This window comes from Panthera onca, chromosome B4 (genome assembly GCF_046562875.1).
Source record: "Panthera onca isolate mPanOnc1 chromosome B4, mPanOnc1 haplotype 2, whole genome shotgun sequence".
Taxonomy (NCBI): Eukaryota; Metazoa; Chordata; class Mammalia; order Carnivora; family Felidae; genus Panthera; species Panthera onca.
The window spans coordinates 23,898,238-23,926,026 of NC_138345.1; the positions used below are offsets into that span (position 1 = coordinate 23,898,238).

The window sequence follows — 27,789 nt, forward strand, 5'->3', positions numbered from 1 at the left end:
GTATGACAGAGTAAATGAAAAAGATAATCTGTTTAACAAGCTGTACTTTACACAAGAGGACAAAAATCTTATAGAAGGATTCTGACTTTGCTTTTTCCAAGTCTTTCAGAAATAAAATAATAAAGTAACAAGAATGGAAACCAATTCTATAAAATGAAGGCAAAAGGAAAATGTTAGAAGTGTAAAATTATCTTGAAGTATAAACATATGTGTACATATATACTTTTTCTTTGAGCATTCCAATTGTTTGTAATCAGAGAAAAAATAATAAAATTTCTTTGGCTCCATAGATGAACATTTTGTAAAGCAACCTATCACTCCTTTTGTTTGAGAAATGTATTTTGAGAACCTACCATTTGCAGGAATCTGGTCTAGGAGTAAGGGGTAAGTCAGTCAACAGATGAAAATACAAACAAAGCAAAATAGAATAAGTAAACTATGCAATATGTTAGATGGTGATATACACTAAAGGAAATACAGAGAAAGGTAAGGAGGATTGAACTTCCTGGAGGGATGGGGGAGGGTAGAACTGCCGTGTTAAAGAGGGGCATCAGCCGGGACCTCCCAATGGAGGAGGTGCATCAGCCTGTGGCTCTGCAGGTGGAGGAAGAGTCGGGAGACCCCTCAGGCAAGACCACGCCAAGTATTGGAAACCCTGCCAGGAGGGAGCAGGAGGTGACAAGATCTGATGCAGTAGGTAGGGACGGGTCAGTTTACATGGGGCCTTTCTCTTAGTAACATCAGGCCATTGGAGGGTACTGATTGGAGACTGACATCTAACTTATTTAAAAAGGTCATTCTCATGGCACCTGGGTGGCTCAGTCAGTTAAGCATCCAACTCTAGATTTTGGCTCAGGTCATAACCTCACCATTCATGAGATGGAGCCCTGCATTGGGCTCTGCACTGACAATGTAGAGCCTGCTTGGGATTCTCTCTCTCTCTGTCTCCCTCTCTCTCTGTCTCTCCCCTGTTCACATTCTCTCTCTCTCTCTCTCTCTCTCTCTCTCTCTCTCTCTCTCAAAATAAATAAAACTAAATTTATATATATATGGTCATTCTCACTATTTGTCATAATCCAATAAGAATAATGGGAACTTAAAGATCAAGGGAGTAGCAGTGGAGGTTTTACTCAGAAATAGACATTGAGGTCTTATTCAATACCCTCTTGGTTTAAGAGTTAGAAGGGAGCAGAATATTGTTCATTTGTAAGAAATGCCCCTTTGTACCCATGTGGCAAGTCAGCAACTCCAGGCAACCTTTCTGAGCTGTTCCTACATGTGTTCTGGAGCTTTCATGACATCAATTTTTTTCCCTGTCTTTCTCACTGTTTCCAACCTTGGTTAATGGGCTCTCATCTCCTCAGTGGAGATGGAGAGAAATGAAGACTTCAGATATTTTAAGGAGATGAAAACGACATAATCTGGTGATGGAGTAGATATAGGAGGTTAGAGAGATGGAGATTTGTGGTGTGTGCAGTTAATTAGATGACGGGTCAGCCAGTGAGACAAGTGCTGGAGGAGTTCTAGGCTTTGTTGCAGAAGAGTGTGCTTTACTAGGCAAGGGAATTAAAAGCAAAAGTGAATTACTGGGACCTTATGAAGATAAAAAGCTTCTGCACAGCAAAGGAAACAACCAACAAAACTAAAAGGCAACCAACGGAATGGGAAAAGATATTTGCAAATGACACATCGGACAAAGGGCTAGTATCCAAAATCTATAAAGAGCTCATCAAACTCCACACCCGAAAAACAAATAACCCAGTGAAGAAATGGGCAGAAAACATGAATAGACACTTCTCTAAAGAAGACATCCGGATGGCCAACAGGCACATGAAAAGATGTTCAACGTCGCTCCTTATCAGGGAAATACAAATCAAAACCACACTCAGATACCACCTCACGCCAGTCAGAGTGGCCAAAATGAAGAAATCAGGACACTATAGATGCTGGAGAGGATGTGGAGAAACAGGAACCCTCTTGCACTGTTGGTGGGAATGCAAATTGGTGCAGCCGCTCTGGAAAGCAGTGTGGAGGTTCCTCAGAAAATTAAAAATAGACCTACCCTATGACCCAGCAATAGCACTGCTAGGAATTTATCCAAGGGATACAGGAGTACTGATGCATAGGGGCACCTGTACCCCAATGTTTATAGCGGCACTCTCAACAATAGCCAAATTATGGAAAGAGCCTAAATGTCCATCAACTGATGAATGGATAAAGAAATTGTGGTTTATATACACAATGGAATACTACGTGGCAATGAGAAAAAATGAAATATGGCCTTTTGTAGCAACATGGATGGAACTGGAGAGTGTGATGCTAAGTGAAATAAGCCATACAGAGAAAGACAGATACCATATGGTTTCACTCTTATGTGGATCCTGAGAAACATAACAGAAACCCATGGGGGAGGGGAAGGAAAAAAAAAAAAAAAAAAAAAAAAGAGGTTAGAGTGGGAGAGAGCCAAAGCATTAGAGACTGTTAAAAACTGAGAACAAACTGAGGGTTGATGGGGGGTGGGAGGGAGGGCAGGGTGGGAGGGAGGGCAGGGTGGGTGATGGGTATTGAGGAGGGCACTTTTTGGGATGAGCACTGGGTGTTGTATGGAAACCAATTTGACAGTAAATTTCATATATTAAAAAATAAAAAAAATAAAAAAAAAAAAATAAAAAAAAATAAAAAAAAAACACTAAAAAAAAAAAAATCAATAAACGTTAAAAATTAAAAAAAAAAAAAAAAAAAAAAGAGTGTGCTTTACTCTTTGGATATTTGGAATTTGAATGCATTGAAGACCTCTGTGTTTCTCAACAGTCATGCCCTCCGCCATCCCAGTTTCCTCAACCTCCAGCCTCTCCCACACTAGCACTCTGCCTTCTGGCTGCAGTAGATTGTCACTGTCCTGGGGCACATGCCCTCTCTGGTCAATCCACACATGCTACTCTCTCTCAGATTTGACCACCTGCCAGTCACCACCCACATACAAATACTCTTCCTCAGGTTGTGGAACCCTATCCGTACTCAAATGCCAAGACTGAATGCTAAATCTGCTGAGCACCATTCCCTGTTCACCAGAAGGGGATTATTGCTTCCTTGCTATTTAATTTAACTTCAGTTTGGCACTTGCCATATGTCTTGTGTTGTTTTAAATGTATTTATAGCTCCCACTTGATTGAGACTCATTGAACATATGGTTTGGATCTCTTTTCACCTACAGTAATCCCTTAACACTTAGGACAGTGCCTTGCACAGAGCAGGGTCTCAGTAAATATGAGTTGGATTGAAAAATGACATAGATGAGAGGATTCTAAAGAAAATGCACTTCTGAAACCTATAGCTTTCACTTTCTATAAACATGTATTTTCTTAATTATTAAAAAATTTTGCCTTACAATCTACTGTCTGATACTTGGTATGTAGTTAAATCTAACAAATTGTTGTATGCATTGTTTAAAAGATTAGACACCAGAAAAATGAAGGTTCACCAAAATAGTAGCAATCGTGATTGATTAGATATTCACTAATGTATGAAATTATAGAAGCATTTACATATTCTTTTGGAAATCTAGGTGTACTTACTCATTTTAAAAAATACCTAATATTATACTGGGAAAAATTCAAAGTTTTTATCTATACAGTCTCCAAAGAATTAAGTTTGTTTCAAACAAGCATGGATATCATATTAAGGTAGTGATGAAGATTGGACTAAATATCTTACTTTGACAGATAATCATTTGCTTTTTCATTTACTCAATCTACATTTATTTATTGACTACCTGCTATCTCCCAGCTACTGTTTCGGTCCCTAGGATACATTAGTGACCAAAAGAGACATGTAAGATGTAAAAGATTTTCTCAGTTGCCGATCTTTTTAAAATTTTCATTCATAGAATACATTTTTTTTCTTATTCATTGAAACTTCAATAGCTTTTAAGATGTTTAACTTATGGAGAAAGCTTTTATACACCCGTTGTATATACCTTAATTAACTGTGAATGATTATGTATTTTCAAAACCCATGTGAGCAAATACAGCTTTATCAATTAATTGAGTAATATTTGTAGCAATAGCCACAGCTACATCCTTGATTTTAACATCTTCTTCTTTGAAAATGAATCTATCCAAACATATCAGTCCTAGCCTAGATTATCTTAACTTTTTTGTTTATATGTACATTATTAACTGTTTCATCAGAGTGTGTGCTCTGTGTGAGCAGGTGACCCTATCTGTTTTCCTCATAGCTTTAGCCCAGCTCTGAATTGCCTGAAATATATTGGATGTTGTAGAAATTTAAATATTTATTGAATGAGTGAATGCAGTAATAGATGTTGAAACATGTATAATTTAAAGCTCTACCTGGTGTGTTTGTGTGTGTGTGTGTGTGTGTGTGTGTGTGTGTGTGTGTGTGTGTGTTTGGAGGGGGAAAGCCTAACAAACCCAAACAGGATGGAGATGTCATATCATCTGCTTCATTTGAGTTTTGCCAAAAGGTTGGACATATCACAGGCTTGCTGACAATTCATAAAATGGGAGGAAATTGGACTGTAATATATTTACCTGTTCTTCTCACTCTTACACCCTGTGATCTTGTGCATTGTTAATTGGGTAGCTTTTTAAATGTTAAGCTAATTTGAAAGCTGAACAATGATATCACTGATGCAACTAATCATGCCTCAGTGCCACATGAAAGAATATAATAAATGTGAGCCACTCACTAGTGCTTTGTTATGACAGCTGAAACTGTTGTGGTTTTTTTCGCTTTGTCTCCATAAACGTTAAGACCCAACCAAGTGACAGCAGTGTTGACCATGCTTTCCAGAGCAGCCCATTCCAATGGCCCTGTCTAACAGTAACTGATGGTGCAGAAATACAGATACGGGAGAAACACAGATAGGCAATTCCAGCGACCATGGGCCTTCTCCAGTTAAGCCGGCCTGGCAGAGAGCACCACTCTGCCCTGACCAGCAAGAAATGGTCAGGGAGATGGGTGTGCTGGAGCCAAGATGTGCTTGGCAGCTGTGTGTCTTTTCACAGTGCACCGTCTAAGCTTCAGCCCTGTTCTCTAAAGTCAGCCTTGACACTGCAGTGAGAATAGAGAGGAGAAGAAAAGAAAGAGTTTGCTTGTTTCCCTGTCATCTGATAGAATGCATAATTCCTGCTGAGATGCTACCATCAGGGTATACATAGGACTTAACAATAAACACAATGAAATCCTTAGAAAACAAGAATATTCATGAATCCTCCATCCGCAAGACCTGGGCCCAAATTCTTCTCATTTCTTGCTTGGTTTATGCTGAGTCCAGTGTCATGTATTTACAAGTTACGTTTGTTGAAGGTACAAGGGTATCTGGAGTGGGAAGAGATGGAGACCACTAAATATAAAATTAATAGAAATAATTTATAGTATAATTAAAGATAAATTAAAATCAAATATTAAATATAAAGTATATGAAGATCGAACCCATGACCATAAAAGCAACAATAATAGCTAAAATTTATTAAGCATTGCAGGTACTGAATGAGTCACTTCACATGTATTATTTAATTTAACCTCATAACAACCTTATGAAACAGACGATTATTATTCCCATTTTATATCTGAGAAAGCAGAGTAAGTTACTTGTCCAAGGCTACATGGCTAGTAAGCGGTCGAGCCACAGTTTGAGTAATAATAGCTATTAAATGTTAGGCATTTTCAAGTGCCCATTCTAAATAAACATCTTACATGAAATCTATTTTTATTTATCCTCACAAACTCTTTTGTTGTTTTCTCTGAGCATTCTGATTCTAGAGCCCATGCTTTTAATACTACTTGGGTGTCATTAATACTATGATCTAAACAAAGGAAAGGGTTCATATAGCTTCAGAAATAACTTTTTAAAGTTTATTTATTTATTTCGAGGGAGAGAGTGTGAGCTGGGAGAGGGGCAGAGAGAGAGGGAGACAGCGAATCCCAAGCAGGCTCCACACTGTTAGAGCCCATCGTGGGACTTGATCTCATGAATCGTGAGATCATGACCTGAGCCAAAATCCAGAGTCAGACACTTAACCAACTGAGCCACCAAGGTACTCCCAGAAATAATTTTTGATTCTCTATATAAGCATCTCAGAATTTAGTTCAGTGTCTAATACTTTTTCAGTCAATCCATAATCCACCCTGACTTTTTACACATTATTGTCACCTGTTCAACCAGGCTCTGCATCCCTCAGCCCCTCTACCCTTGAGTTGAATTGAAAAGAAAATAGAGGAGTCATGTTCTAGACTAGGACCAAGCCATCTTCACAATCACCCTGATAAAGTCTTTATAAGTGATTTTTAAAAAAAGTTTTTTAGAGTCACAGAAAATGACTCTACATTTTTCTCTTCATGATGAAGCAATCATCCGTCTCCTAGGTAATATACCTAATCAATACACAAAATTATCAAGCCCATTAAGTTGACAAATTATAGAATTCCAGGACTGGAAGAGGCAGCAGAGAGGATATGATTCAGCTCTTTTAATGCCATCAATCTAGGGAAGATTATTAGGTTTCAGTATTTTCTGGTGATAACGTGTCTTTTTAGGAAATGATGAGAGGGATAGATTTATCTTCTCAAATCTAAATAGAAAAGCCTAAAATCCTACTTTCTCATGGTATCTCATTTTCAGTGTTCTTTTTATTGAATTTCAAAAGTTCTTGATATATTAAACATTGATTTTTTTCCATCATATATGTACACTGCAAATATTTTTTTTATTTTCCTTATAGCTTGTGTTTTTATTATACTACTAAAATTGTTATCCTGTCACATCTACCCCATCTTTTTTATTCTCTTTTCTATCTTATCATACTTACAAATTCCATCCCTACCCCATTATTATTACACAACTATTCTTCTGTATCTTCTCCTAGAACTTTATGATTGTATTTTTAAATCTGTTAAGTTTATTAATCCACCTGGAATATATTTTTACATAAGGTACATGATTCCCAAATGTTTAATTAGCTGTTCTGGCCCAATTTCTTGAATTTTTTCTTTCTCTACTAGTTTGAAATGCCACATTTATAATATGTTCTTAGAATATGACCCTAAATTATAAAATATTCACTACTAGAATTTTAACTTTTCTTGGCTGTCCTTAGTGATACATTAGTGATGATGTTTATTTTTAGAGTACAGTGATTTTTTTTTCTTTACCACAATATGCTATTCTACTCCATCATTTCCAGTCTTCCTCTTCATTGAAATACTTCAGTGGCTTCCCATTATGCCTGGAGTCCAGCCTCACCACGCACCACTGTCCCTGTCACCATTTCAGCCACAGGGCCCTTCGCTAAGTCCAAGGAACACAACGTATGCCCACCTGCCTCCAGGCCCCCGTGCATGTTATTCCCCTTTTCCCCAGCAGGTATTGGCCTGACAACCTCTGCACGCTTGGGTACATATATATAAAAAAGCGAAATTTCATATTTCCCATTAAAACTGTGAATCACAGAATTGAATTCTGTGGCTATTACAAGCGTATTACGGTAAGAGGTCAGAAAGATGGTATGTCAGGTAGGTTTTGGTGCCCGCTGGCTTAATTAAAAGGTTTGCCAGAAATTATGGGATATGAAGTAAAATACAAGGACATAGGGTTGGTCACACGAAGAGATAATATTCTTTGCATACTGGCTAGTTGGGTGGGGCTCAGTATGGTGATTCAAGCTGCCAACATATTTCATGCATCTGTATCCTTGATGCCAGGCATAGAAAGATGAGTAATGCTTGGTTTCTGCCCACAAGTTTCTCCTAGTCCAATAGGAATGATGAACATTCCTACTTAAATATGAAAGCTTCTCTGCTAGTAGTGCATTCTCTCTGCAAAGTCCTGCAAAAGCTTCACAGAGAGGATGTTATTTGAGCCTGACTTTGTATGATAAAGTAGAACTTTGCCAGACATGGAAGGAAAATAATTCCAGGCAGAGAAAGGATGAGCAAAGCACAGAATTTTGAAATACTTGGCATATTGGGGAATGTTCTGTACAGAGATGATAGTTGATGCTGCTGGAAAGGCTCTTTGAGACAAGGCTGTGAAGGGCTGTGAATTCCATGCCAAGGAGTTTTTAAGTCATGTTGTAGAAAATGGAGAGCCATCTGAGGTTTTCAGTCATTACAATAATAAGATCTTTTCTCAGTTTTTGGACCAAAAGCATCAGAGGATGAATTTACAGGAATGGAAGAGTGAGTGTAGCAACCAGCCAAATATTGATCCCCATATTCCTCACCATCTGTTTCTTGTAATTCTCTAGGAACAGTCTTTAGCTACCAAATCAGCCCATAAAAACAGATGAAAAACTCAGGGCTCTGCAATTAAATGGATAATTGGACTTCTTTCTCTGTTTTCTCAAAAACAGTATGAGTCTCTTTGGAAATAGGGGAATAAATAAGATGATACCTGTTGAATTCAGCAAATATGGAGACCAACTAAGTGGAAATTCTGTGCCAGAAATTGTACAGGATATATATTGACTCATTCATGCAACTAACATTTATTGAGGACATACTATGTTTTAAATAATCTGCTTGTTCCTAAGGTACAAGGGGGAACCAAGGACACACAGTCTCATGCATCTTGGAGTTTACAGAGTAATAATGGATTCAAATATTAACTAAATCATCCATACCAATAAGTGTATATTTGTAAATTTTTGTAAATTCTATCGAAATTGGGGAATCTAAGAGTTGAAAATAGAAGTAAAACTATCCCCATTATTAGATATAAGTTTTCTATCAGGGTGATCTGCAAATATTTTCTCCCAGTCTGTGGCTTTGCTTTTTGTTCTTTAACAGTATCTTCCATAGAACAGAAGTTTTTAATTTTAATGAAGTCCAAGTTACTGATTTTTTTCTTTCATGGATGGTGCTTTTGGTGTTATATCTAAAAACTCATTTCCAAACCCAAGGTTATCAAGATTTTCTCCAATGTTATCTTCTAGGAGTTTTACAGTTTCGGATTTTACAATTAGGTCTGTGATCCATTTTGAGTTAATTTATGTGAAAGGGGCCAGGTTAGTGTCTAGATTTTTTTTAATTTTTGCTTATGGACATCCAGCTTTTCCAGCTCCATAGGTTGAGAAATCCCCAGAGAACTTTACAGTCTAGTTAAGGAAATAGGGCTCATATACAAATGATGGGCTGAAATGCCATAACTAAAATATTTGTCCTGAAGGATGTATAGAATTATGCTGAGAAGTTTTAAGAGGTGACATTTGAGGTGAGCTGTGAACATAAAGTTTCATCATACAGCTGAAGAGGAAATAATATAAACAAAGGGTAAATCTTACTGACTGCAATGTTGAGAAGAATGTAGAAGGCAAAGGTGGCAGCAGGGAACCTTCCTGGGTGGGAGGAGATAGTGATAGTGGGATGCAATATGGCAGAGGTGATGGTGGTAGGATATTGTTGGTCCTCGATGGACTTTGACATTAAGCTGATGGAATTTGTATGTAGATTGCATGAAAGATATGAGAGAAAGAGAAGAGCTAAGGATCCCTAAGCTTTTTAACATAAACAATCAGGAGAGTGGAGTCACCATTTACTGAGATAAGAATTATGGGACAGGAGCAGGTTTGGGGCTGCATATTCAGGAGGGGTTGGGATGTGTTAAGTCTGCCTGTTAGACTTCTGAGTGAAGTGTTGAGTAAGCAGTTGGATGCTTAAGTCTGGAGATCAGCAGAGTTGTCAATGCGTAAGTGGTATTTAAAGCTCTGAAATCAGGAAGTGAGTAGATACAGAAGAAAATAACCACAAGGATTGAAGCTCCAGAGATCCCAAACGTGACAGTTAGAAAGATGAGGAGGAACCAGAAAAAGATACTCAGGTGGAGATGCCAGTGAGGCAAGGAAGAGAATCAAGAGAAGTGTACAGGACACTAAAACAAGTATATTTAAGGAGTTTGTTGATGCTGCCAGTACGTTAAGTAAAATGAGGACTTAGACTTGACCATTGGATTTAGCAGTGTAAGGCCATTAATGTTCTTAACAAGAGCTATTTCCATGGAGTAAGAAATGGCAGCCTGACTGAAATGGGTTTTCTTAAAGGATGGAAAGAAATTAAGTAGAGATAATTCTTTTGAGGATTTTTCTTGCTATAAAGCGAGGAAATAAAAGAGTAGATGAAAGAAATTGGAACTCAAGAAAGGGTGTTGTGTTTGTTTCTTTTCAGACAAGTACTATAATACCTGAGAGGGAAAAATGAGTGATGTTAGGAATGAGAGAGGAACCAGTGGAAGTGGTGTCCTTGAATAAATGAGAGAAGACAGAATCCAGTGAACCAAAAGAGGGGCTGGCCAAAGATAGAGGTGGGGACAGTTTATCAATAGTGACTTAATTCTAAAACATCCAGCGTTGGCAGGGATGTGAAGAAAAAGGAACATTCATGCACTGTTGCTGGGAATGCAAATTGGTGCAGCCATGGTGGAAGACAGTATGGAAGTTCCCCCAAAAATTAAAAGTAGAACTACCATATGATCCAGGAATTACACTACTTGGTATTTACTCAAAGAAAACAAAAATACTAATACAAAGGGATACACGCACTCCTATGTTTATTGCAGCATTATCTACAATAGCCAAACTGTGGAAACAGCCCAAGTGTCCATTGATAGATGAATGGATAAATAAGATGTGGTGTGTGTGTGTGTGTGTGTGTGTGTGTGTGTGTGTGTGATGGACTATTATGCAGCCAAAAAAAGAATGAAATTTTGCCAACAAAACAACATGGATGGAACTAGAGTATAATGCTAAGTGACATAAGCTAGTCAGAGAAAGACAAATACCATGATTTCATTCATATGTGGAATTTAAGAAACAAAACAAACAAAGGAAAAAAAGAGACCAACCAAAAAACAGACTCTTAACTATAGAGAACAAACTGATGGTTGCCAGAAGGCTGTAGGTGGGAGCATGGATGAAATAGGTGAAACGGATTAAGAGTAACACTTATCTTGATGAACACTGAGTAGTATATGGAATTGTTGAATCACCATATTGTATGCCTGACATGAATATAACACTATGTTAACTACACTGGAATTAAAAAATTTAAAAAATAGTGACCTAATTCTCTAAGCAATGAGAAACCATTAAAGTCTACTGAGTAAGTGGTATGGTTCTTGTTATTCCTCATAGTCTATTCCTTTTACGAATGGACAAATTCAAATGCTTAAAAGTACAGTTGACCCTTGAACAACATGGGCTTGAGCTGCACTGGTTCACTTGTATGCAGATTTTTTTCAATAAATACAATATAACACTGTAAGTGTATTTTCTCTTATTATTTTCTTTTTTTTTAATTTTATTTATTTTGAGGGTGAGAGAGCGTGTGAGCAGGGGAGGAGCAGAGGGAGAGGGGGAGAGAGAATTCTGCACAGAGCCCAACGTGAGGCTTGATCTCACAAACTATGAGATCATGACTTCTGAGCTAAAATCAAGAATCAGACACTTAACCACTGAACCACCCAGGCACCCCTATTCTTCATGATTTTCTTAATAGTATTTTCTTTTCCTAGCTTACTTTATTGTAAGAATACAGAATAAAATATGTATAACATAGAAAATATGTGCTAATCAACTTTATGTTATCGGTAAGGCTTCCGGTCAACACTATAGTTAAGTTTTGAGGAGTCAAAAGTTATACCTGCATTTTTGACTTTGTGGAGGCATTGGAATCTCTAACCCCACATTGTTTCAAAAGTCTACTGTATCTCCAAAAATAAACCTTGAAAATACAGTTTTGTTCAAAACACCAAGTAGATGAGAATTTCATGGCCAGAAAAGTTGAAACAAACCATGGTGTCTATCTCAGCAGCTTCCACAGCCTTCGTGTCAAATCAAGAACCTTTGGCTATTCTCTGAAGTTGCTGAAATGTTTCCTTTGAAAATAAATTCCTAGTGCCTGAAACCAATTTTCTACGTACGTCTAACCATTTGAAAATTCACAATGGGGTTTATTTTGTATTTCTCTTAAAAATTGATGAATAATAATTTTTAATGTTGCCATTCCTTGGCCACCAATGGTCTGACACTACCTCAGACAAAATTGGAAATCTAATGAATTCAGATCTCTCTGACTCACCAATTTGTAACAGATCAAGTCACACATAGGAATTTAGAGGAAGCTTCCAAGCAAATTATATATAGGAGAGTTCTTGATAGAATTAATGGACTGTTTTCATCATCTGTGAGGTAAGCTTGACATGTTGTAATTTTCCAATAGAGAGGAGAAAACAGATAAAATATATTAGGCTATTTTCTGATAAGTGGTCATCATTGAATTTAGGAAATCAGCTTCGTAGAAGTTTTTTTAATCTCCTATATATCTAAAACCTACTTCCGCTATGATCAGTGATAAGTTCTCAAGTCAGAAAGGATTTTTCTCTTTGTACTGCTCCACAGACATGAACGTATTCACACCAAGAAAAGTAACTTCAGTAGATCACTAATATCCACTCTGAAGGATGTAGACGATTTAGCAACCCTAGAAGTTTTGGATGAGGTAAGAAACGTGGCTTAATTAAACATTCTAGATTTTGTTTAATTTATAGATATGAAAAGGAAGTTGTTTGAATAGCATCTGTATGCAATGTCTCTTAGCTTCCTGATTATCTCTCCCATCTTCACTTTTAATACGTATAACTCAAATTTCCAGATCTTTCCAGCCTAACGTCAATTTTTTTTCTTTTTTTGATAGTCAGGTTACAAAGGTGTGTGTTCCCACTAGCATGAGTTGCTTATAAGTTACAGACCCTTTTTCCTCTGAATTCTTTCCAGAAAGCTCAGAGGGATGATTTACTGAGGTCAGAAAATGGTCTGCTTCCTACAACCTCTAATGTGGCATCCTCCTTCTATTTCCTCTTCTGTTCCACTCTCAGTGTCTATACCCAGAGGCTTCTAGGAAACCTCAAGAGCCTGTCTGTCTTAACTAGGGTCAGTGTCCTGCTTATGGGGTCCCAGATCCCCTGCTCTCAGAGAGCTGGGCCTTTAGGGCAGTGAATTCTACTTCTTACCCAGTGCCTCACAGCTATCTCAAGCATCTCTTATGAAGATACAAATACAAGCCAGTAAATTATAGCTTCAGCCTCCCTTCCTCTCATCTCCCTTCATTCCGGATAATCAGATCATTAGAGAAATAAGTAGCTCCTTTTCAATAACAAGTTGGGATCTCTATCCTGCCTGATCAACTTTTTTTTTTTTTTTTAAATACATCTGATACATGCCAGAACATTTTCCTTTGAGATTCATCAAATCAGGAGACATCTTCTGAACAGAAGTAGTCATTTGGTAAATTTAGGGTGGCTTAAACAACTGAAGTACTTGCTCGAAATAATCTTTCTTGGGAACATCAAATATCTTGTAATCAAGTAGTGTTCTCAAGTCAGAGATTTGCCAGCACCTTTATGAATCTTTTCATACCACATTTTTCAATGATGTGAATTTCTGGATTTGTATATTATAAAGAAGACTTCACTCATCATGTTGCTGACCTATATATTAAACACTGGGTTTATTTGTTTCTGTTATCTGTGCTTTTGTTTTTGTCTCTTTTGAGCTATGATGTTTTGCTATTCTCGTGTCATGTCTTAAATGATGATTTCTGACACTATTAAAATTGATTCCATGTACTCATGATTTATCAACTATGAAAGTTACTTCTCCACACATTTCACTGTACCTCATAAAGCCAAATGTCTCAGCAAAGGGCTAAGATATTCTACAGTGCCACTAAATAACCTTGATTTGGAATAAAATCATGTTCACTGTATCTTCCTTTCCCTTTTCTATTGGTTTTTTTCTCTCTTTTTTTTTTCATCTTCCACATTTACTTACTTCCTGGAAGGCTTTCTACATATAATATCCCTGTAATATCTCACGTGACCTTTGGAAAACGCACAGAACAATGCCATACCTCTATGGCTCTCAAAACAAGAAAATGTCTGCCAAGTGGAAAGATAGTTGCTGACCCAACGTTATACTTCTTACTATCAGCATATCTATTTCCTTCTGATCCTTGGTCCAGATTCCAGATGTTTTATTTATTACTGTTTACATTTTAAATTGTAACTACCCTTAAATTATTTTTAGGAAAAAAATATTTTTATTTTATTACAGAATACAGTCTCCGAGCAACTTGAGAAGTGTTATTCCAGAGATCAGATTTACATCTATGTGGGAGATATACTCATTGCTCTTAATCCTTTTCAGAGTCTGTGTCTTTATTCCACAGAGGTATGTGGTGTGGCTTACATGCTTTTACTTTGTACTAGTAATTATACTATTCAGATATTTAAATTAATTTAGATGATGCCAAAGAAAGTTTTATTCAATATCTTGAATAAACAGATAATTATTGCTAAAACATAGAGATAGGAAAAATAGAAGGTGAATCAGTCTGGATATGGTTTGTGGTCTTTCTTTTCCCAAAAGTATGTGGTGGAATGTTAATTACTTATAGTTATTGGTAACTGGCCTGTACTATGTATCATATTAATAAATAGATGTTTACAAAAGTGTATCTTATTGTCTACCTCTGAACCAAGTATGGGAGAGTGAAGAGCATAATTACATTTTTATACAGGTAATATATACTTAATGGCTATGAAACTTGTCATTATGAATTTTAAAATTCCTTTTGACATATTAGTTGGTTTTTAGTATCAGACAGTGTGTGTTTTTTTGAATATGAGTATATAATTATCTATTATTCAAGCCCTAATGGTTTAAATACAAATCAGTATTCTGGAATTAAGCTAGGCTGTTTTTCTTTTTCTTTTTTTTTTTTAATTTTTTTTAAGTCATCTCTATACCACAATGGGGGTTGAACCCAGGATCCTGAGATTAAGAGTCACATGCTCTTCTGACTGGACCAGCCAGGCACCCTTTTCATTTTTTCATTTTTTATTTTATTTTTTATTTCTTAAAGATTTTGTATACTTTTTTTAATGTTTATTTTTGAGAGAGAGAGAGAACACGTGGGGGAGGAACAGAGAGAGGAGGACAGAGGATCCAAAGCGGGCTCTGTGCTGACAGCAGCGAGCCCGATGTGTGGCTCGATCTCACAAACTACGAGATCATGACTTGAGCTGAAGTCAGATACTCAACCAACTGAGCTACGGAGGCATCCCTATACTTTTTTTTAAGTTTATTTATTTATTTTGAAAGAGAGAGTAGAGGGTAAAGAGAAAGAGAAAATCCCAAGCAGGTTTCTCACTATCAGCACAGAGCTCGATGTAGGGCTCGATCCCTAGAGCTGTGAGATCATGACCTAAGCCGAAATCAAGAAATTACAGTATTTTGGGTTTCTGTTTGCTTGTTTTTTTGCTTTTTGGGTTTTTTTTTTCTGAAATAATGGTATTTTGAAACGTTAACTTCTTCTTTGAAAGTGGTTTGCACTCCCAAGAAAGTCTTCTTTTAAATACTGCTCCCAGTGTGATATTATATTTTATTATGTCACATCCTATTTCTGGATTTGTTTTTACATCAGGCCTTTATTTTACATAATTGTGCATGATTTGTGCATGTAAATATGGGTAGTATGTGTGTGTAACATGTGTGTAAAGTTCTGGTGGTGTGAGAGTGTATTTTGATTTATATTTTGCTTAAAAATTGAGAGTCCTGTCTATAAATAATTTAAGATTTAAACAAAAACAAAAAGAAAAGCCCCACAAAATGTGTTCTTTTTAACCATTAGCATTCAAAACTATATATTGGAGCAAAGAGAACTGCCAATCCTCCTCACATTTTTGCAATGGCTGACGTAGGATACCAGTCCATGATAACATATAATTCAGATCAGGTAAGGAGAGTTTCACGTTCTTAGAAATTGCCTTCTTAGGTTCTTATGTGTAAGCCCGATCTTGTGAGGATGAACTTTTCTCATGGTTTCCTTTTCTTATTGTGCAGTGCATTGTTATTTCTGGAGAAAGTGGTGCTGGAAAGACTGAAAGTGCTCATCTTTTGGTTCGGCAGCTGACGGTGCTTGGAAAGGTATAATTTTTCTCTATCCTAACAGAAATATTTGTTATACTTCAGAACCTAATATAACTGATTAGATTAATGCTTGCTAATTCCCACATTTGATAATGTACAGAAATTATAAAACACACTTGTTATCCTCTGTGAGTTTAAAATATAACAAACAGTATAAAAAGTACATGCTCTGGAGCGCCTGGGTGGCTCAGTCGGTTAGGCCTCTGACTTCGGTTCAGGTCATGATCTCACAGCTTGTGAGTTCGAGCCCTGTGTCAGGCTCTGTGCTGACAGCTCAGAGCCTGGAGTCTCCTTCAGATTCTGTGTCTCCCTCTCCGTCTGCCCCTACCCCACTTGTGCTCTGTCTCTCAAAGGTGAATAAATGTTAATAAATAAATAAATATTAAAAAACAAAATAAAAAGCATATGTTCTGCTTTGAGGATATTCTAACTTTTCTCACTCTTATAGTAGGCAAGGCTTTATAAATGTGATATTCTCTATTTTTAGCCCCAGCACATTCACTAAATGCCTTCTTTACTTTTCTCCTTTTATTCCTTGTGGGTAAAAAAGAAGTTAATATACAAAAATCAATTTTACATATATAATATATATATCATCTATTTTATATGTAATACAAAAGTTAATTTGTATTATATATATAATGATAAATTATAATGATAGCAATGATAAATTATAAATTGAGATTTTAAAGTCTCATTTACAATAGCACCAAAAAATTAGCTATTTATATCTAAATCTTCTAAAATATGTACAAAATTTGTATGCTGAAAAATGGAAAAAAATGGATAAACGAAATCAAAGAAGACCTACATAAATGGACTATACCATGTCCATGGATTAAAAGATTCATTACATATGCCATTATGGCAAAGTTGATCTGTAGATTCAGTGCTATTACAATAAAAATACCAGCAGGATTTTTTTCTGTAGAAATTGACAAGCTGAATTAAAAATTTATATGGAAAGACAAAAGAGCTACAATAATCAAACAAATTTGATAAAGAACAAAGTTGGAGAGCTACTACTACTTGATTTTCACTCTCTGTAGAGCTACAATATTTATTATATTCAATGTTAAAAGCCTAATTCACCAGGGAAAAATATTAGATTTCACCAAAATTAAGAACTTCTGTTCTCTGAATGACATTGTTAAAATGAAACAAGCTACATACCCAAAGAAACTATTTGCAAGTCACGAATCTAATAAAACTTGTATCCTTAATATATATATTATTAAAAAAAACTCTTAAAACCCAATAATAAGAAATCAAATAACAAAAAATTAACAAAAGGATGTATTAACTAGAGTTAGCTGATAAAAGTATATTTTTAGGGGCGCCTGGGTGGCTCAGTCGGTTAAGCGTCTGACTTCGGCTCAGGTCATGATCTCGTGGTCCGTGGGTTCGAGCCCCGTGTCGGGCTCTGTGCTGACAGCTCAGAGGCTGGAGCCTGTTTCGGATCCTGCGTCTCCCTCTTTCTCTGACCCTCCCCTGTTCATGCTCGCTCTCTCTCTCTCTCTCTCTCTCTGTCTCAAAAATAAATAAATGTTAAAAAAATTTAAAAAAAAAAGTATATTTTTAAAAATGAACAGAAGGCTTGAACAGTCACTTCACCAAAGACAATATGTAGATGGCAGATAAACAAATGAAAAGTTGTTCAACATCAGTTGTCATTGGGGAAGTGCAAATTAAAACACAATGAGACATCATTACACACCTATTAAAATGTCTAATTTTTTCTTTTATCTAATAATACCAACTGCTGAGAAGCATGGGGAATAACTGGAATGCTCATATATTTCTGTTGAAATACAAAATACTGCAGTCACTTTGGAAAATAGTTTGGAAGTTTTGTTTTTGGGGTTTTTTTGTTGTCTTTTAAAGTTCATTTTGAGAGAGAGAGAGAGAGAACAAGTGGGGGATGGGCAGAGAGAGAGGGAGAGAAAGAATCCTAAGCAGGGTCCATGCTCTCAGCGTGGAGCCTAGTGCAGGGCTCAAACCCGTGAACTGTGAGATCATGACCTGAGCTAAAATCAAGAGTCAGACGCTTAACCGATGAACTACCCAGGCACCCTGGGAATATTTTTATAAATTTAAACTATACTTATCATCCAGCCCAGCAATCCTACTCTTATTTATCGAAATAAATAAGAATAAGTTTATATTCTTAAAAAAATAAATAAGTTTATTTATTCTTATTCTATTTATTTATTCTTAAAAAATAAATAAGTTTATTTATCGAAATAAAATGAAAACTCATGTTCATACAGAAACCACAGACAAATACGTATAGTGGCTTTGTTCATAATCTCCAGAATGAGGAAACAACCAAACAAGGGAATGGATAAACAAACCAGTACATCTATACAGTTCAATATTGTTCAATAACAAAAAGGAACAAACATTGATACAAGGAATGAATCTCATTAGATGAGATTTGGATGAATGTCAGATGCATTGTGTTAAGTCAAAAGAGTCAGATTCAGATGACTATATGCTATATGATTCAATTTATGTGTCATTCCTGAAAATTTAAAGTTATAGAGACAGGGTCATCTGAGTGGCTCCATCAGTTAAGCATCTGCTGTTGATTTCAGCTCAAGATCTCATGGTTGGTGGGTTCAAGCCCTGTGTTGGGCTCTGTGCTGACAGTTTGGAGTCTGGAGCCTGCTTTGGATTCTGTGTCTCCCTCTCTCTCTGCCCCTCCCCCCACTCTGAAAAATTAAAAAAAAAAAACATTAAAAAAATTAAAATTATAGAGAAAGAAACAAATCAGTGATTGTCACAGGCTGGGGATGGAGGGAGGGGTTGACTATAAAGGGTAGCGATATAGTTTTGGGAGGTGATGAAACTGTCCTATGTGTGGATTTGTAGTGGGGGTTATTTGATTGTACATGTTTGTAAAAACTTTCAGAACTGTGCTCTATAAAGGATAAATTTTTTTTTAAGATTTTAGTGTTTATTATTTATTTTTGAGAGACACCGAGAAACAGAGCACAATTAGGAGAGGGGCAGAGAGAGGAGACACAGAATCTGAAGCAGGCTCCAGGCTCTGAGCTGTCGGCACAGAGCCCAATGCAGGGCGCGGGGCTTGAACCCACAAACACGTGAGATCACAATCTGAGCCAAAGTCAGATGCTTAACCTCTTAACCAACTGAACCACTATAAAGGATGAATTTTACTGTGTGTAAAAATATACCTTAATTTTTGAAAAAGAGAAGTTGACGATAGAAACTTGATTTGATTTTCCAGGTAGGGTCCTTGAATAAAGTCAAGAAATATATATATATATGACTAAAATTAAGGAAAAAAAAACCATTGTGTACAACTGATCCCTGTGAAGATTTTTATTATGATCCACATAGTTATACACGATATAGTATTCTATTAAAATTTTTCCTCACTATGATTATAAGAATCTTCTAAGTACTGTGAGTGTAAGGACAGACTTAATCTCTCCATAAAAGGGTGAAGCTTCATCATGTCAAAACAACTTCTTAATTGAATCTAATTCATTTTCAGAATCATCAGTTGACAGATTTCTGTGCTTGTATTAAAAAATCAATTAACTAGTTTTTATGTTTTCAATCACGTGTGTGGGTATGAAATAGAAACATGACTTTGCTAGAACTGGAACAGCCAGTAGTGACCAGGAAGCTAGTGCTACCTCAGGACTGTCATCCCAGTCCCTTCTGCATCCCATTTTCCATCAACTTCCCCTCTCCTTACTTCTAGGATAAGAAGAAAAAAAAAGGTGTGATTTTTGAGGGAGAGGGGTGGTGAGGCACAGCATATTATCTTGCCATAGAAGACTTGAACACCTGACTTAATTTACTCAAGGACCGTCCATGTCCACAAGGGCCTTTGCTATTCTCTTTTGTGGTTGCATAGAGGGTCCCGTCAATGATGGATTAACTTGTGCGTGACTTTTGTTTTGCAGATGTCAGTAAACCTGTTTATCTACTCACTTTATCTTATTCAGGAGCTAAAAATGTGATTTAATATTAACTGGGAATATATATCTCTCCCAGAATCCTACCCATATTAGATCTTATCATATCTTTTACTTATCTCCTGGATAAAGATTTACCAGATACAAAACAGGATGTTTGGTGGGTTGAATTTACATTTGTAATATGCAGTCCTTATAATCTTATTTAATAAAGGCACTGCTAGTTAATACAGGTGGATAAAGATGCTTTCTCACCTTTTATATGAGTGCAAATCCAGCCCCATTTTAGAAGGCCTAAGCTTGTTCCAATGCTCATTATTCTCTTCTCTCAACCCTTATTGCCTATTAGAAGCTACTAAAAGTCTTTATATGCCCCCAAACCCTCCTTGTAAATACCCACTCCAGCCCACCTACGTCCTAACATGGCCCGTGTTCCAGAAATACCAACTGCTCCTCTCCCTTACCTGTATAATTTGCATACCTTTAACACAGCTGATCTCAACCAGGTATTACATTAAACATAATCTACTCAATCTAATTTCTACCAAGATGTGAATGACTGATACCTCCTTAACCTAATTATAACAATAACACTTGTTTCAGGGAAGGAGTATATGAGATGGGGTAGGAGAAAATAGAGGGACAGCCAAGTAGGCCCACTGGCCTTGACTGGGGTTCCACCCCTTCCATCCACACTTCTGAACTGTTCTCAGTTTTCACAGTTCCTCCCTTTCCCCTACTTCTGAATTTACAAATTATCTTTACTCCCTTATTTCCAGCTTTAACAGCTTCCATGGAAGCAAGGGAAGTGGTTCTGACCTTGGGGAGCATTTGGATGGGGGCCCAGGGAAGTAGAAGAGGAATAACAAAATGAGAGGTATACCCCAGTATGCATAGTCTGCTTATAAATTGTGTTTGTAAATTGAGCGCTGACCAGAACTATATTTCAGTAGAAAAAGTACAGAACATCTCTTTGCCCCTTGGAGAAAGCAAGTGGGTGAATGCACTTACGGGAAAGGAAAAATAGTCTAGATGTTGTAACATCTGGCAGTATGCCAAGAATATGCTCTCAGTACATTTATGTCTACATATAGTGCTTATCAAAGAAGAGGCATTTTATTATATACAAAATCAATTTTTTACATTTAAAGAACAATCTTGACATTTTCTCTAGGCTAATAACAGAACTCTGCAAGAGAAGATTTTACAAGTGAACAATTTGGTGGAAGCCTTTGGCAATGCCTCCACTATTATAAATGACAATTCCAGCCGATTTGGAAAATACTTAGAAATGAAATTTACCTCTTCTGGAGCTGTAGTGGGAGCACAGATTTCTGAATACCTTCTGGAGAAATCCCGAGTTATCCACCAGCCTCTGTAAGTCCGTGTCAAATATTTTCTTTTTTTCTGGGAAACAAGCAAAAATAATGCTTTTGTTTTAATGCTAAAATGTCTTACGTATTCAACAAACTCAACAAAATGTTATTGATCATCTACTACGTGCAACGCACTTGTTAGAATTGAAAAGGTCCCTCAGCACTGTCTTGCTCTCACATGTGTTATATCTAGTAGAGGAGTTAATAAATCACCTAAAATTTATGATACCAGATATAAAACGTATGCCCATCATAGATACTAACAGGTAAAATTGGAATGATTTCGGAAGTAGGGGAGCATATATTTCTTTACACAAAACTAAAGTGAAATTTAATTAGACATCAGTCTTTTTTTCTTTTAAATGTTTACATACATAAATAGATCTTTGTATGAATTCTATCCTTCCTATGGTTATACACATGGGACCAAATAAAAGATTCAGGTATGGCCTTAATTGTATTGCCCTTTTAATTTACAGCTGATTTAATGCTGTAAATTCCATGCTTTGGTGTTAAGTTAAAGGAGTTCCTTTCAGCAGTTTATAGCTGAATGGCAATATTTCTCTCCTGTCCTAATGCTTGCAGAACATCTTTGTTTGTTATTCTTATGTGGGAACTATAGTCGAAACATTAGATTTGTACCCCTGTATTTATATTCCTTTTAAAAAGTGTGGCAAGCTAGTCTTTCCTTTTTCTTCTGTAGGTTTTACACCAAACATACCTACATTACTATAGTAGTAGGTCATTTGTTAAATTCATGGGAACACAAGCTCTTGTTATGTATTACTACATTATTATTTAACATAAATGCTTTCAAAGTTGCTATCATTCAATTTGTGAGTCAATTGTGAATATAAGTTGCCTGGGGTTCACCTCCTGAACTCAGCTTTCAATGTGGAAAATTATCCTTTGGTCCGTGCTCAATTCAAAGTACATAAGAAATGATTATAAGACGAGTGTTTTGAATTGTGGCTTCACTACATGTTAGTTCACTTTGGGTAAGATATTTAAACCCTAAAAACCCTTCTAGGACCTTGGTTCTATGTGTGATTTGAAAAACTTAACCTCTCTGCACCTCAGGTTTTCATCTTTAAAATGGAAATAGCAGTAGTACCTACCTATCAGTTAAGATAATGCCTGTAAAGCATTTAGCACAATGAATAACACATAGTAAGAACCCATAAGTTTAAGCCATTATTAGCAGTAATGGTGTGGATAGTTGTGCAAAAACTTAGAAACAACACCTAGCACAGTACAGTAGATGGCAGCTACTATTATCGATGTGTGCCAGGTCCCCAGGGCTTAGTGAATACACATGTCTGTGCCTCTGTCACCCATGCCTAGAGGAACCTTGGGGTCTTATACAGATGTGCAGACTTAACTGGTTCTCAAAACAATCTGTCCTGTTCTCAGAACTGTGTAAGACTCTCCTTCAGGCCTCTGGGGAAGAACTACCTAAGGGCGTGAATTACTGAGATTTGGGTGGGGCCACCATGGTACACAATGTCAGGGGGTACCATACACCGGGGTTCTATGGAACTATGTGTCTTGTGAACAGTAACTTCTGGAGCTACACAATCAGGCCCTGTGTTTGTAATAATAGAAACAACCTTGTTAATGTTTATTGATATATTTAGGATATATTCTAGGAAATTGCACAATTAAGATCATATTTTAGACAGGCTGTGAGTTAATTAAGCTTTTTTTTCCAACTATCCAAAGGAACTATTCTAGTTTTACAATGTTGTTTATCGGGGAAAAGCACTCTTAGGGCACCTGCGTGGCTCAGTCAGTTGTTAAGCATCCTCTTGATTTTGGTCCAGGTCATGATCTCACAATTTGTGAGATCGAGCCCCCCTTAGGGCTCTACACTAACAGTACAGAGTCTGCTTAGGATTCTCTCTCTCCCTCTCTCTTTGCCCTTCCCCTGCTCGTTCACACACATGTGCATGTGCTGTCTCTCAAAGTAAATAAACATTTTTTTTAAAAGGCACTCTTAAGTTCCCAACTTACAGTCAGGTTGAAATTCAACTCAGTTTATAATTTGAATATAGCTGCCTTATAATTTTTCCATTTTTCTATTTTTTTACACCTATATTTTTCTTTTACTTAGTTTCAGTTGCATTTTTAAATTCTAGAGAAGCTTTTCGTGATCTTTGAAAATGAAGTGTCAAACAGACAAGTGAAGAATTCTTTCAGTCAGAGAACGAGGCAGAGTGAAGAATGAGTCTAGGTGACAGAGAAGAAGCAGAACAGACATCTATGTCTTTTAAATGAACTTACCCTTTCTTTTAAGGAAATAAGTTATTTTCTCTTTTTGCCTCTGCCCATGTCATCCCACCCTAATCTCTCACCACATTTATTTTTATATATATTTGTATTTATCTATATATGTTTGTATATTTTAAATATTTATAAATAATAAGTATAAATAATTATGAATATATTCATAAATACATGTTTATATGTGTGTTATATATGTTTATATATTTTTAATTTATTTTTTAACATATTTATTATTTATTTTTGAAAGAGAGGGAGAGAGAGACCCCCAAGTAGGCTTCACGCCGACAGCTCAGAACCTGACGAGGGACTCAAACTCATGAACTGTGAGATCATGACCTGAGTTGAAATCAGATGTCACTTAATCAACTGAGCCACCCAGTCGCCCCTATTTTTTTATTTCTTTTTTTTAAATGTTTATTTATTTGAGAAAGAGAGAGAGCAAGCGAGCACAAGTTGGGGAGGGGCAGAGAAAGAGAGACGGAAGCAGAGAATCTGAAGCAGGCTCCAGGCTCTGAGCTGTCAGCACAGACCCCAACATGGGGCTCAAACCCACGAACTGTGAGATCATGACCTGAGCTGAAGTTGGATGCTTAACCGACTGAGCCACCCAGGTGCCCCTATTTTTTTTTCCTTTTCTAATGATGGAAGTGTCATGTCATTTGTGGCTTAAATCTTCATTTAAATGTGGATAATTTTAAAGAAGAAATTCTTAAAGGGGGTTACTTAATTTCAAGAAGAAAATGAGTATATTGAAATCAATGCTAGATAATTCTCACAAATATACATTATCGCTGTTTCACTGCACTTTCCTTCCATTACTACAGTTTCATGCAGGAAGCATTGATTGTGTTTCATTCACATGCCCAGCACTTTACCAGATGCTGCAGGAGGCATCCATACAGTGGGAGATGTGGTGCTCTTTACAGAGGAAGGAAAATATTATTCATGGAACACTTACTGTGTGTCCGGCACTGTGCTAATAAACACTTTATATCCATTTTAATTCTTACAGTGATAGGACAGGATATTCTTGCTGTTTTGCATGTAAGACTGGGACTGAGAATTGTAATAAGTCACCTAATGCCAAAAAGCTAATAAATGACTGAGTTGGGGTTTGAACCCATGTCTCTGTCTGACTCCAAAGTCCATAATTCATTCATTGATCCTTTTGGCAAATATTTATCAAGTACCTACTGTGTGCCAGGAACTGTACTAGACACAGGAGATATAAAGCTGAATGACATAGGATTGCTCCAATAAAGCAGCTCAGTCTTCTGGATAATGTATGCTTTGAAACAAAACTTGCTGATCATTTGTTGGTTTCTAGTCTCAGGAAAGTAGGCAATGAGTTTATCTGCCAAGTGTAACCAGATAGGGATAAAGGGAGAGGGACTGAGGAGACTATGCGTCTTAGAGGAAGGAATCTTGGAGAAAGCAGGAATTAAAAATGAAAAATTAAAAACACTGTTTCATGACTATCCTAAGAGGCCTTATGAATGCAAAGCTGCATTGTTGCCTTTCCAAGCCTTATTGCTGGCCGCTTTGTCAAAAACTGAAAGTTTCACAAGTGGGGTAAGCCATACACTTGTGAGAACTTTGCCACATTTTTCAGGGTGTTAGAGGTCTTGGCTGCATAAGTGATCCCCAGGGTCCAGAGCAGATGGACACACATGAGACAGCCCTGAGGACCTTCCCACAAATGACTGAGTGGAACTCTGAAGAAGTATTAGAAGATCCACAGTCAGGGGTGGGGTCAGAGTCAGAGAAATACTATTCAGTAACTTGCTGAGACCCTACATCTGTCCCCAGCCATTCTGAGCTGGGAACCACTGGTCATATGAGCATGTATGGGATGCTATGGTCCTCTGTCTTCTTAAATACAGTTTTGATGTGGTTAAGGGCAAGGTAGGAGATGAGTAATTTTTGGCAGTATTTTCTTTTCCTGTTTCTTTAACTCTCCGATTGTTTATCCAACCAAAGGTCAGTGTATTTCCTATAGCATCTCCAGGTCTTGTCAAATTACAATTCTCAGTAAACGTAAACTGATAATTAAAGAGAAAACCACCAATTGTGTGCATCTACAGTTATGACTCACCTCTCTAATTGTACACTGCATTGTTTAAGTGTTGAAGGTGTGACACATAGAGCAATCGATGTGATTTCATTAGAACAAAGTGAACTAAAATATGTGCTGTGCCAGTCTTAGAGAACTTGTATTATTTTGTGGTGAGAAAAGACAAGAGGTAAACTTTTAGCTTTGTTCTAACCTTACTCATGTACGATGCTAGTGTTTGTTGAAGCATTACTGGTGACTGCGCAAGACATGGTGGGGAACTCCCCTTCTAAAGGACATGCTGGTCCTTGCTTCACTGTCCAAGCCCATGGACCACCCTTTACTTGAAAAGCTCACCTGTCTTTTTTCCCCAGCTGGATTCTCTGGATTCCTCTCCTACTTCCCTGAATTTTTTTCCTCTGACTTCGATTCATCCATCATTCTCCAAACGTGAATTTGCCAAAGATTTGTATTCAGAGTGTTTCTCTTTTCTCTCTCTACTTTCTCACTTAGCAATTCTTTCTGATGCCGTGGCATCAACAGGTAGCTCAAAGTGATTGACACCTAAAGATACACTTCTCACTCCCACCTGACTTCACATTTTTCATTTCCATGTACCTAGATATCTTGCTGCCACATATAATTCAACTGAATACACCTTGTCCCACACATCTTTCGTTCCCCATGGTCTCTTTTGGGGGAACGGGAACCATCCTTCTCCATTTATATGAAACCTTGGACCCTCCCTTCACTCCCCATGCCCAAACACTTGTGAGTTGATCTCCAGAATGACTTTCCCAACTCTCCTCCACTTTCCCTTCCTCTGCTTCTATTTTACCTCAAGCCCTTGTTCCCTCTGACTCAGACATTTGAAAGAATTGGATTTCCTGGACATTTGAACTCTCTTCCGAGGCATGGTAATATTATGCCCTTTCAGACTCAGGGAACATTCTCAACCCAGAATGCATACCAATCAAATCAGTGTTACTTTTTTCTTTCAAAATGTTTTCCTTCTTTTTGAAATACTCACAAGGAAGAACAGGAAGCCACATTAACCACTTTATCAAGTTGCACACATCCACTTACAAATGTTCATTTGTTAAAGACTAAATAGAGTATCTTAAATAGTTACTAATGTGACACAAATATCAAACGTTGAACCATGTTATTTTAAACCCATATGAATTGTGTGTTGGAGCCCAAAATGAGCTTCCGTAAAAATTATTCTTGTAATGATTTTTGGCAGAATCATGAAACAAAGCTGGAGATTATAAGATGAAGCCACAGATACCCTAAAGCTCCAAATACCTTTTATTGCATCATTGGAGAAGTAAATGTATGTGGATATGTTCATCTTTGTTTCTGAGGAAAACTTACATGTACTGAAATAATAATTTCTAAAAAGAGCAAAGGTAAAATGTCTATCTCAACTGAAATTATATTGCATAATATACAGGAGGAGGAGACCTAGGAAAGTTGTTTTTAAGACTTTATTTTTTTACAGCAGTTTTAGGTTCACAGCAGAATTGAGAGGAAGGTACAGATATACTGCTACCCCAATAGGTGCATAACCTCCCCCATTACCAACATCCCACACCAGAATGCTATACATGTTACAACCGATTAACTTAACCCTGACACATGGTAATCACCGAGAGTCCGTGATTTACCTTAAGGTTCGTTCTTGGTGTTGTACTTTCTTTGAGTTTGGACAATTGCTTGGCATGTATCTACTCTTACAGTATTATATATGAGTATTTTCACTGTCTTATACAAGTCTTCTGCTCTGCCTATTCATCCTTGCCTCCCCCGACTTCTGGCAACCAATGATCATCTTACCTTCTTCATAGTTTTGCCTTTTCCAGAAGGTCATATAGGTGGAATCATACAATATGATGGTATGTAAAAGCGGCCTTTGCACATTGGCTTCTTTCACTTAGTAATATGCACGTAAAGGTTCTCCGTGTCTTTTCATGGCTTCATAGGTCATTGCTTTTTAGCACTGAATTAATATTCCATTGGATGTACAGTTTATTTATCCATTCACCTACTAGCAACTTCTTGGTTGTTTCAAGTTTTGGCAATGATGAATAAAACTGCTACAAACATCCATA

At 36.9% G+C, this 27,789-nt stretch overlaps 1 protein-coding gene across 2 annotated transcripts in view; it reads left to right on the top strand.

The window, feature by feature from the left end:
• MYO3A (myosin IIIA) overlaps window positions 1-27,789 on the top strand; it is a 244,074-nt gene that overhangs the window by 93,631 nt on the left and 122,654 nt on the right. For both annotated transcript variants that reach the window (XM_060659133.3, XM_060659132.3), the window contains exons 10-14: window positions 12,417-12,516; window positions 14,130-14,246; window positions 15,709-15,813; window positions 15,921-16,004; window positions 21,135-21,337. In XM_060659133.3, coding sequence (XP_060515116.2) covers window positions 12,417-12,516; window positions 14,130-14,246; window positions 15,709-15,813; window positions 15,921-16,004; window positions 21,135-21,337 — 609 coding nt within the window. The remainder of the gene's footprint in view (window positions 1-12,416; window positions 12,517-14,129; window positions 14,247-15,708; window positions 15,814-15,920; window positions 16,005-21,134; window positions 21,338-27,789) is intronic.